The sequence below is a fragment of the Lipotes vexillifer genome, unplaced genomic scaffold, assembly GCF_000442215.2.
Source record: "Lipotes vexillifer unplaced genomic scaffold, Lipotes_vexillifer_v1.1 scaffold1466, whole genome shotgun sequence".
Taxonomy (NCBI): Eukaryota; Metazoa; Chordata; class Mammalia; order Artiodactyla; family Lipotidae; genus Lipotes; species Lipotes vexillifer.
In genome coordinates, this window is record NW_006796989.1 from 447,364 (window position 1) to 458,505 (window position 11,142).

General features: G+C 47.0%; 1 protein-coding gene across 1 annotated transcript in view; it reads right to left on the bottom strand.

Annotated features, from left to right (window-relative positions):
- The window catches only part of CFAP221 (cilia and flagella associated protein 221), an 84,808-nt gene extending 75,495 nt beyond the window's left edge, over window positions 1–9,313 (bottom strand). The window contains exons 1-2 of the mRNA XM_007469137.1: window positions 9,128–9,313; window positions 6,419–6,519 (exon numbers count right to left, since the gene is read on the bottom strand). Coding sequence (XP_007469199.1) covers window positions 6,419–6,519; window positions 9,128–9,266 — 240 coding nt within the window. The 5' untranslated portion in view covers window positions 9,267–9,313. The remainder of the gene's footprint in view (window positions 1–6,418; window positions 6,520–9,127) is intronic.
- Window positions 9,314–11,142: the final 1,829 nt, after the last annotated feature.

Sequence of the window (11,142 nt, forward strand, 5' to 3'; positions counted from 1 at the left end):
GCAGGACAAAACTGGCTTTCCTGCCTTTTCATTTATAACTAAAACTGGGGGTGAAATAATCATCATTGAAAGGGGAAAAAAAGCCTTGGGAAGATCAAATGTTTAGAAAGTGTATGTTAAATTAATATTTAAAGTTTATTTGAAAACGTGAGCAACCCAGGATTGCCCTTGAGGCGAGACAAGATAAACTCACCTAAAACCCTATTCTGTCCCGCAATTCTGGGGTCAATAGATGTCCTTACTTCCCCCCACAAGCTCTCTGCGCCCCTGGGAGCTGACCTTCTCCTGGCTCCGTGGGTCCTCACGACCTTGACACTCCCTCCCCTGACCGCCCCGGGCCCCAACTGACAGCCCCCACTTCAGTGTTTCAGAATGGGCCCCCAGAACAGGCAAGCAAGCATGGAACCACCAACCAGGCAGTCCCGGGTTGAACAGCTTTTACTCAAGGGTCACAAGGCTCTCCCAAGGGCTGCTCAGAGCTCCCGCCCCTCCGTCCCCACTCTGCTCCTTCCTTCCAGCCCCTCCACCAGGCAGAGCATTGGGCCTAACCTTCAACCCCGGGCACTAATCATAGTATTTTCCAAACACAGCTCAGCCTCCAAGTCGGGGGTCCTTCGACCCCGCCCCTCAGGGACACAGCTTCTCAGAGGTTAATACCCAACACCAGGGATCTAGGGGCAAAATGCAAGCAGCTCTATAAGTTCTTTAAAGTGTTTTGAGACAGGCTGGGACCTGGGACCCTTTGCTGTAGTGCTGGCACCGGCATGGATGTCTCCTGGAGCAACAGATACAAAGAAACTATAAGGGACTAAAAATAACTGTGTGCATGTGCAGCTGGGGCAAATTATGGACAACAAGATACCAAAAGACCAAAGAAAAAGACCAAAGAAAAACAAAAAACAAACAAACAAAAAAACCCAACTGCCAGGAGCCGGGAGCAAAAGCAGGGCCCTGCGTAGGATGCCTGCACACAGCCCACCAAGGGGGTGGGCAGAGCACCTAGGCCACCCCTCAGGCCCGACCCCTGGACCTGCCCCCAGCCTCACCCCATATAAGGAACCAGCCCGCCCCGCCTCGAGGAGCCAGCAAGGGAACAGGGAACCGGCTACTTGTTCTCACTCTCCCCTGCTGCAGCAAGGGCCCCAGTAAAGCCTTGCCTGAACGTCTCCTCTGGCCTCCTATTAATTTCTACTGATTACGGGAGTCCAAGAACCCTGGTCGGTAACAGTTTTACCTTAAAATGCAGGTTGGTAATGGATTTTACTCTAAAATTTTGCTCTATACTGCATTTCTCCAAAATGGGAGAGTAAAATTGATGCTCCAGAAGGATGCACCATGTTTGTTTACACTGTAGCTTCAAGTCCCCACCCTCGCACATTGACTAGAAGCCGTTGGGATTCGTGGCCCCAGTTTGAGAACCAAGATCCTGGGGCAGGGGTGTCTCTGAATGCTGCAACAGGGACCTGAAAACTAATACAATTATTGCAGAAAGCCTGAAGGGAATGCTGCTCCGCATAAGATAAGGCTGACAACTTTGTTTGGGGCTGGCCACAGTAACTCTGGCTGTCTCATGGGAAAATTGATTAATTATTTCCTTAATAAATATAGTTTCCCAGACAACGTCTTTCCGCAGAGGGAAAGGGATTTTAAGAGGTCTTGGTTTTGAGAAAAGTGGGAACCATTATTTCAACTTTTAAATCGAAAGATTGATTTCGATATGAATCCAAGTAAAAGGCTTTAAAGCCTTTAACCAGATCTGGATCAATCTCAAATGTTAATGAACAATTTATTGTCGTTTTAAACACACATTCAATCATTCCATTCTTGGGTAATTTACACAGTTTCCTGTAACAAAACCAAGATAAAGGCAGAGTTGGATTTCCCCCCTTGTTTGGCAAGAGTCTCAAGGTAATTCCCTTAGGCTTCTGCTTAAGTTTGCTGATAGAAACAGGAGGCTGGCTCTCCCAGAATGTTATTAAGATGAAATAATTTTGTACTTGTATCCATTTCTGTTTGTTTCAATGTCTGATAGAAGCAGTGTGATTATTTAGACGCTAGCCTGTATTTACTTGGAATTCACGAGTCTCTACCAAGTCACTCTCTTCCAATAAAGTGAGTTCAATATCTTGACAAGTGTTTATTGAGTGCCTTGTGTGTGTTAGGCATTGTGTTATACAAAAGACAGAGACGGCCTCTGTTCTTCAGCAGAATGAAGCTTTTACCTCCCTCCAAAAAGCCTACGATCTGGGTAAAGCAGACCTCACAATGGTCTCCAAATATGCCACATGTTTGCTCCCCGAAGCCTCTCTCCTTGTCTCCTTCTATGCCCTGGGTGTCAGCTCCCCACCTCTCACTTTGCTCTTGGGCTATCCCAAATGGCTTCTCCACCACAAGCCTTTGGTGCAATGTGACCAGTAAGCTCATGAAAAGACGTTCAACATCATTCGTGATTAAGGAAATGCAAATAGAACAACAGTGAGTTGAATGGTGAACTCAAAAAGATACAGCCACACCCTAATAACTGGAACTTGTGAATGTGACCTTATTTGGGAAAAGAGTGATTGCAGATGCTATTAAGTTAAGGACCTTGAGATGAGATCATCCTGGATTACCCGGATGGGCCTGAAGTCCAATGACATGTATCCTTTTAGAGACAGAAGAGAAGACAAAAGGGAGTGGGAGGAGAAGCCATGTGAAGATGGAGGCCAAGGTTTAGGATCATGAAGCCTCAAAACAGGGAACACCTAGAGCCACCACAACCTGGAAGAGGCAAGGAAAGATTCCTCCCAAGAGCCCGTGGAAGGAGCGAGGCCTGGCTGACAGCCTGACTTTGGACTCTGGTCTCCAGAATAAGTTTCTAGTTTTCTAAGCCCCTAAATTTGTGGTAATTTGTTATGGTAGCCACAGAAAACTAGCATACCATACAACCCAATTCCACTTCTTAATATATATCCAAGAGAATTAAAAATATATCCACACAAAAACATGGACACGAATGTCCACGATGACATTATTCCTAGCAGCCCCAAAGACAAAATCCAAATGTCCATCAACTGATGAAATGTGAACAGTATGAAGGTTCCTTAAAAAACTAAAAATAGAGCTACCATATCATTTAGCAACCCCACTCCTGGGCATATATCCAGAGAAAGCCATAACTTGAAAAGATACATGCACTCCAATGTGCACAGCAACACTATTTACAACAGCCAAGACATGGAAACAACCTAAATGTCCATTTAGGACATGGACATGGATAAAGAAGATGTGGTACATATATACAGTGGAATACCACTCAGCCATAAAAAGGAATGAAATAACGCCATTTGCAGCAACATGGATGGACCTAGAGATTCTCATACTAAGTGAAGTCAGTCAGAAAAAGAAAGACAAATATCATATGATATCACTTATATGTGGAATCTAAAATTTGATACAAATGAACTTATTTACAAAACAGAAATAGACTCACAGACATAGAAAACAAATTTATGGCTCCCAAACAGGAGAGGTGGGGGAGGGATAAATTAGGAGTTTGGGATTAAAAGATACACACCACTATATATAAAATAGATAAACAACAAGGACCTACTGTATAGCACAGGGAACTATACTCAATATCTTGCAATAACCTTTAGTGGAAAAGAATGTAAAACAAGAAAATATATAGTTATATAGATATGTATAATTGAATCACTTTACTGTGCATCTGAAACTAACACAGCATTGTAAATCAAGTATATTTCAATAAAAAATTTTTTTAAACAAAACAAAATATAATAAAGCCATACAACAGAATATTATTTGGCCATAAAAAGGAATGAAGTACTGATTCATGCTACAAATTGAACGAGCCTGGAAGACATGCTGAATGAAAGAAGCCAGTCGCAAAAGACCACATGTTGTGTGATTCCACTTATGTGAAACGTCCAGAATAGGCAAATCTATACCAACAGAAGGTGGATCAGTGGCTGCCCAGGTTGGGGTTGGGTGGGTAAAGGAATGAGGAGAGTGAGGCGGGTGGGAACGGGTAGTGAATTGTTCACTCATTGCAAACAATGAGTAATTATGAACAGTAATTATTTTAGATTTACCCTACCATCATCTAGATAGCAAATCTAATAACCAGGAAAAGCAAGTTCCAAAATGAATGATTAACTTTGGTCTTTGATGCTGTGTTCTAAGGAATGTGTCCTGATAGATTGAGGGGTGAAGTTCCCAATCGCGGTTTTAAATCCTGACCCTTTTCCTAGGAGGAAGCACTGGGCACCTAACAGGCTCCTCTCCTGATCCCTTCTCTCTCCACCCTCTTGGATGCCTAAGGACTCGCAGACGCTGCATTCTCTGGAAGCTGCGTTCTCTGTCGGCAGGGGTCTGCCCCATAGAACCTGACCTCACTTCCTGACAGCTTTACCATTTGTCAGTTTCCTCCAGCGATTTTCCTCACTCTGAGAATGAGTCTAACACCATAGTTGGAATTCTGGCTCTAAATGATCCACCTTAAGACACGGTTTCGGCGGAAGGGATAAATGAACACTTTGGGATTGACATATACAGGCTATATATATAAAATAATCAACAAGGACCTACTGTACAGCACAGGGAACTCTACTCAGTACTCTGTAATAACCTATATGAGAATAGAATCTAAAAAAGAGTGGATATACGTATGTGTATAACTGAATCACTTCGCTGTACACCTGAAACGAATACATTGTAAATCAACTATACTCCAATATAAAATAAAAATTAAATTAAAAAAAATTTTAGAAAAGACGCTATGTGAAAACAAAAATAAATAAATAAGTGAAAGACATGGCTTATAAGAACGCACTGCGCGTAAACGCGGAGATGCCTGCGCTGGGAGGGGACGCCACCCACAAAGCCGGAGCCGCAGGGCCTATGTGAGAGAGCCCATGCCTATCGGCCCCACTCCAGCACATGCCCACAGCTGGGTCTAGCTCAGCTCCACAGCCGGCTGCCGTAGTTCTGACGCCCTGCTCAGTGTGACTTCGGAGGGTCACGGCGGGGTCTCTGAGGCACTGCAGCTGCTTTAATGCTCAGGCCCCCTTTTCGTGGCGGATTAGGAGTGCTGTAGCCACCCCGGGCCCTCCCCAGTCTGGACATCCGGGTCAAGGACGGGGAGCCAGGAAGGCCTGGACTCATGTGGCTCTGCGGTGGACTGCTGTCCCCACAGCTTCAGCCACTCCTCGGTGCGTCCTTTCACCTGTCCCTTCCGGAGCCCTTTCAGCGGAGCTGCTGCCCCAGGTCAGGCCAGAGTGTCTCTGGCCACAGTGACTGAGTTAGGCCTGGGCATCTGACCTGAGCAGGCGAAACGTAACCTTTGCTGGGCCCTTCTAAGAAAGGGACACCCCTTCCCTGGTGGTGGAGGCGTGGAGCGCAAGTGCACTTGAGGGGCTTCCCTGGTGGCACAGCGGTTAAGAACCCGCCTGCCGATGCAGGGGACACGGGTTCAAGCCCTGGACCGGGAAGATCCCATGTGCCGCGGAGCAGCTAAGCCCGTGTGCCACAACTACTGAGCCTGCGCGCCTAGAGCCCGTGATCCGCAACAAGAAGCCACCACAATGAGAAGCCTGCATGCCGCAACAGAGCAGCCCCCGCTCGCCACAACTAGAGAAAGCCTCTACACAGCAACAGAGACCCAACACAGCCAAAATATAAATAAATAAAATAAATCTAAAAAAAAAAAAAAAGTTCACTGGTTGGGAGGCAGGCAGCCTAAGAGTCACTCTGTCTCCATCCCTGTGTTCTTGAGGCAAGTATTGTATTTAACCTTCTGGAATCACGGTTTCCTCATCTCTACAAAGAGAGCCACAATACAACCTCCACAAAGCTAGTGTAAAGACTAAACTGGACCTCGTGAGATGCAAAGAACAGTTCCTGGCCCCTACGGCCACTCAGCAACGGCACCAGTTTGGAGAGAGTGCTGGGAGGAGCCTTTGGCAGGGAGAGGAAAGCTGTCCAAGGACACTGACGCAACTTTAAAATTTCTCATCTTAGAACTACCTTTCTGGTCCAATTTACATCTGCACTTCTGCTGATTATGCTTCTCTTTAGATGAACGAGTAATATAAATGTAGAACATTCATGGCATTTCATTATTATGATTAATTATCCCACTTAGAAAGTACCTACCCAGGGGTTGGGGAGGGATGGATCGGGAGTTTGGGGTCAGCAGATGCAAACTATTATAGAGAGAAACAGCAAGGTCCTACTGTAGAGCACAGGGAACTATATTCAATATCCTGGGATAAACCATAATGGAAAAGAATATGAAAAAGAATGTATATATATGTATAACTGAATCACTTTGTTGTACAGCAGAAACTATCACAACATTGTAAATCAACTATATTTCAACGAAATTTTAAAAAAAAAATTTTTTTAAAGTACCTACCAGTATCTGCTGGTGTTGTTTTTCTACTTGATAGCCTCCAAAATGCAATATGCCAGGTTTTGCCTGTATGACCTTATTATTCAGAAGATTTGCATAAACCTCTATAAAAACAATGCAGATTAAGTATATCATGAGTTTAGACATAAAAACGTATATTAAATGAAAGAAGATCCTATCAACATGAGCTCCCTTTAATCTAGGGTATTTTAAGCATATGAAGGTTTCAGACAGAGGATACAGCTGTCAACAAGATTAATGATTGTTCCACAAGAATTGGACTGCTTCTCCCTCTATTTTTACACATCACTTGGGAGATATTATCATCACAATACAAATTCATATTTATTGTTTATTATCTATTAAAATAACTTGCTCTGTACACATTTTATACAAGTCTTCATAATAAAACAAGCTTGTGAAGAGCACACACCCTGTGTTTTCTCTGTATAACACTGCAATTGCTTATTATGTAATGAATATCCACTTCAAAGAATCCAAACAGCAAGGGTTTAATTTGATTACTGTGTATTTAACTGCTATTATTTGATCTCCTCTGAACTGAATTACAGTGCAATACTGAGTAATCCTAAGGCTCTGAAAAATTATGCCTCTGGACGGTAAAGTCTCAAACTGCTCTTGTCATGTGAGTGTCTTTTTTTTTGCTCCCAGTTTTGAGAACAAGGTTAGGACAGCTGAGCTCACAGAAGAGTCCAGGTCTACAAAACTTGTCCCGGCTCTTCATGCAGCAGGAATTGAGATGTGTGAAGACACTGGGTCACAAGCCTTTCCGTGCCTTCTGTGCTTCATGCCAGGCATCTGTTTATAACCCTCCATTCTTTCCATTTTGTAAAAATCAAGCCCAGGCCTGGTTCCGACCAGTAAACTGCCTCCTGCGGTATGAATGCCCTGTCCAGTTTCCTACAAATGACAACCTTTCCCCTTTGGCTATAGGTAAATCTTGTGAGTCACAGACACCCTGACCCCACCCTTCGCCCGCCATGTTTCGTACCCATCTACAGTGGGTGTGAAACATTTGGTGTTTTTCCCCTCCGCAGGTGAATGGTCACTGTCATCAACTGTGGGCCAAACTGAAGGGCTGGACCGGGGTAAGGGTGGTGTCTCAGGGGGATTACGATCTCCGTAGTTTATCTGGTAAATTTGTAAGTATTGGTAATTATTTTTAAGTATTGAACATTACTTGGTAATTTTTAAAATATTTATTTATTTATATTTATTTTGGCTGCACCAGGTCTTACTTGTGGCATGTGGGCTTCTTAGTTGCGGCATGCACGCGGGATCTAGATCCCCGACCAGGGATCAAACCTGGGCCCCCTGCATTGGGAGCGTGGAGTCTTACCCACTGGACCACCTGGGAAGTCCCTTGGTAATTTTTTCTAATGCTGAAGATTTTGTTTGTAAAACAAAATAGATGTAAATATACACAAAATAGATGTAAAACGGGCATTTTTCTGTTAATGTCCAGAAATAGTCAAGTATACTAACTCGCACCTAGTGTGTTCTTCAGTGACAACAGAGCCACAGCAAATGCTGCATTTCCAGCATTCGTGATGGGCCTTGAATGGCAAGTGGGAAGCAAGCTAGTGGGACGTAGGGAGTGGGACACTGGGCTGCAACAGCTGAACACCACCTCTCTGCTTAGCTGGGCCACCCCAGCTTCCCCAACAGTAAAATGGACATAGACGGTATTGTGATGATGTGATGGATTCAGTGAGAAGACCGCAGGCAAAATGATTAGCCTTCTGCACAACAGGCATAGGATTTAACAGGCTTTCCAGGCTCAGGGATGTGCATGGGAAAAGGCACGTATCCTTGAAGAAGCAGGAGTAACAGGCGTGGCCGGAGCTGGGGGACTGCAGGGGCCCTGGGTGGGCAGGCTCAGACCAACGGCAAAGAGGGCCAAGTGACAAGCAAAGGAACTGCACACAGGGGATCCCCTGAGAGCATCCAAACAGGATGGGGGCAGGAGCCAGCATGGATTCTAGGAAGGACAATGCCAGGGCTGGGAAGAGTGTGGCCAGGGAGGAGGGCCCTGCAATAGTCCTGGTGACCTGCTGAGGATGCAGTGGGGACAGAGAGGAAAGATATTTGAGGAAGTGGAGGTGGCAGAACTTGGCGATCAATTTCCACCACAAAAGTCTACCAGTTACAGGACTTCCCTGGCTGTCCAGTGGATAAGACTCCATGCTCCTCCCATGCAGGGGAAGCGGGTTTGATCTCTGGTTGAGGGAACCAAGATCCCACATGTGGCCAGGCAACTAAGCCCACGCGCCACAACTACTGAGCTCACGCGTCTCAACGAGAGAGCCTGCGTGTCGCAAACTACAAGACCTCACGTGCTCTGGAGCCCAAGCGTCACAACTAGAGAGAAAACCCGCCACCACAACTAGAGAGAAGCCCGAGCACCACAACGAAGCGCCCACGCGGCAACGGAAGATCCCATGTGCTGTAACTAAGACCTGACGCAGCCAAAAAAATAAATAAATACAATAAATAAATATTAAAAAAAATAAAGTCTACCAGTGAAGTGGATGGATCTAAATGGAACCATTGTTCTTAATGATGAACACTATCACCAGCCTGTAAAACAATACAGATAAATCAGCACCCAACATCCCATTATGCTTTCTGGACTTTGGATCCTCTGGGAAGATGTGAGTTGTAAAGCAAATCTGTTTCCTGACCACCTACTTGATTCCAGGAGATGATTAGGTACTTCTTTTGGTTTCTTGGGTTCCTCCACTAGGCTCCTTAAAAGGAGGGGCGATACATCATGAAATGGTTCTTCAGCATTCTTTACTTCTCTGCTGGGGGTTTTCACCGCTGCCATTTTATCATGAATAATGGAGCCTTCTTTTTAGAGCCAAAGGTCATTTCCTGGGAAGAAAACAGTAGTCGTATAATCATCCCCAGGAAACCACACACTGTTTTTTCTCAACCCTTGACAAGTGTACTTCTTGTCACTGTGTGGTTTACTGTGGCTCAGGGCCCCTCCTCCCCACCTCTCCTCTCTCGCGGCAGCTCCGGTTCCCACACAGGCGGTCCCATTCATCTTGCGTCACACATTGCACCCAGTGCCGTGCCATTGCTCAAAACCCTTCCGTGGTCCTTAATTCTCCTCAAGAGCTTTTCCCAAAATGTAGCCCTGGTGCTTCCTGAGGCTCTCACAGTTGATGATGAAGTTTGGAAAATGCTGAAGTCAGCAGTTAAACAGGGCTTTTCTTTCTGAGATTTCTCCGAATCAGTTTCTTAGATGGACGTGACCATGAAACCCTTCAACACTGGGAGACACTGGCATTTTTGAGCCACCTTCCTGGGCCCCTCTCTTGGGAGAGGAGGTGGAGAGCCATAGACCTCCTCCCCCACCACTGGGCGCTTTCCTAGGAGCTCTGTCCTAGGACCGAGGGTCCCGGTTCCGTCACACCCTTTGCCAGGCTTGCCTTCATAAAGTTCACACTGATCCCAATGCCCCTTAACGTTCTTTAGCAATTGCTGCCTCCACTACTTCTGGCATTAATAATGTATTGCCTTGTGATGGCACTTTACAAATCCCACACATCTTTATATCTCCCACAGCTGCGTCTCTAAGCTTGGGGGCTGCTCTGTGAAGCCCCTGAGACTGACGAAAAATCACGTGTGGATCTTTACGTGTGTTCTTTTGTTTTTTGTTTTGAGAAGGCTCATAGCTTTAGATTCCCCAAAGAGTACAGCATCAAGCAAAATACACTGACCACACTGAAGAGGTGCGTAACAATCACTTTCTGAAGGAAGGTTCTCCTTCCCACTCTCGGCCCATCCCCTCTCGCCAGCATGGCTGAAGATTCACCTCGCCCACCTCCTTCCCCTCCACCCCTTCAACACCCTCCCCGGTTCACTCTCCAGCCCCCTCCCCTCACATTCCCTGCCTGTGCTTCAGGGAGACACAATAGCTAAACCGTTGTCACCCAAGCTCCCATCCCAGGTCACTCTCCCCCAAGGTGAACTGTCCCCCTTCCCCCCCTCCCCCCACCATAGGCATCCTCGGTTTCGCGGCCCCGTGCTCTACGGGGCAGGCCCTCTCATCCTTGACAAACGCCTGCTCCCCTCAGCACTCCTTTATCCCAGAGCAGGGTCGAACCCAGACCCACGCTCCACCCGCATCCTCATTTAACACTTTGGGCCCGAGCTCTCCTCCGCCCCCTACCCAGGCTGACTTGCGGCTGGACACCCGTCCGGGGTTCAGGCTGCCTTCACGGCCCCAGGTCCCAGGCCGCTCACCCCGGAGCGGGTTCCCAGGCGGGATTCCGCGGGCGCCGCCACCTTCCCCGAGCGTCGCCATGACGACGCGGACGCGCTCCCTGGGTCACGACCGGACGAGACCAAACTCCCCAGGGACGTGGGGGGACCCGGGCGGCCGCTGCTGGAGGTCTGGAGGCCGTGGGTCAGTTCTGGGGACAAGGAGCAGTCTCTGCGGCATGGGGAAGAACACAGAGAGCGACTTATACGGTCTGAGGACAACGAATTCCCGAGCGGACGTGAGGAAGTCGGAACACACCATAAACTGCATACCCTGAGAGCAGACGGCGGGAGAGCTGGGCTGAAACGGGCGGGGCTTAAGGGGGTGGTGCTGAAGCTGACGGAGCAGGGCTGAAGCTGAAGGGGTGGGGCGGGGCCGAAGGGGGCGGGGCCTACCAAACTCAGTGGGTGGAGCTTCCCCGAGGGAGGTT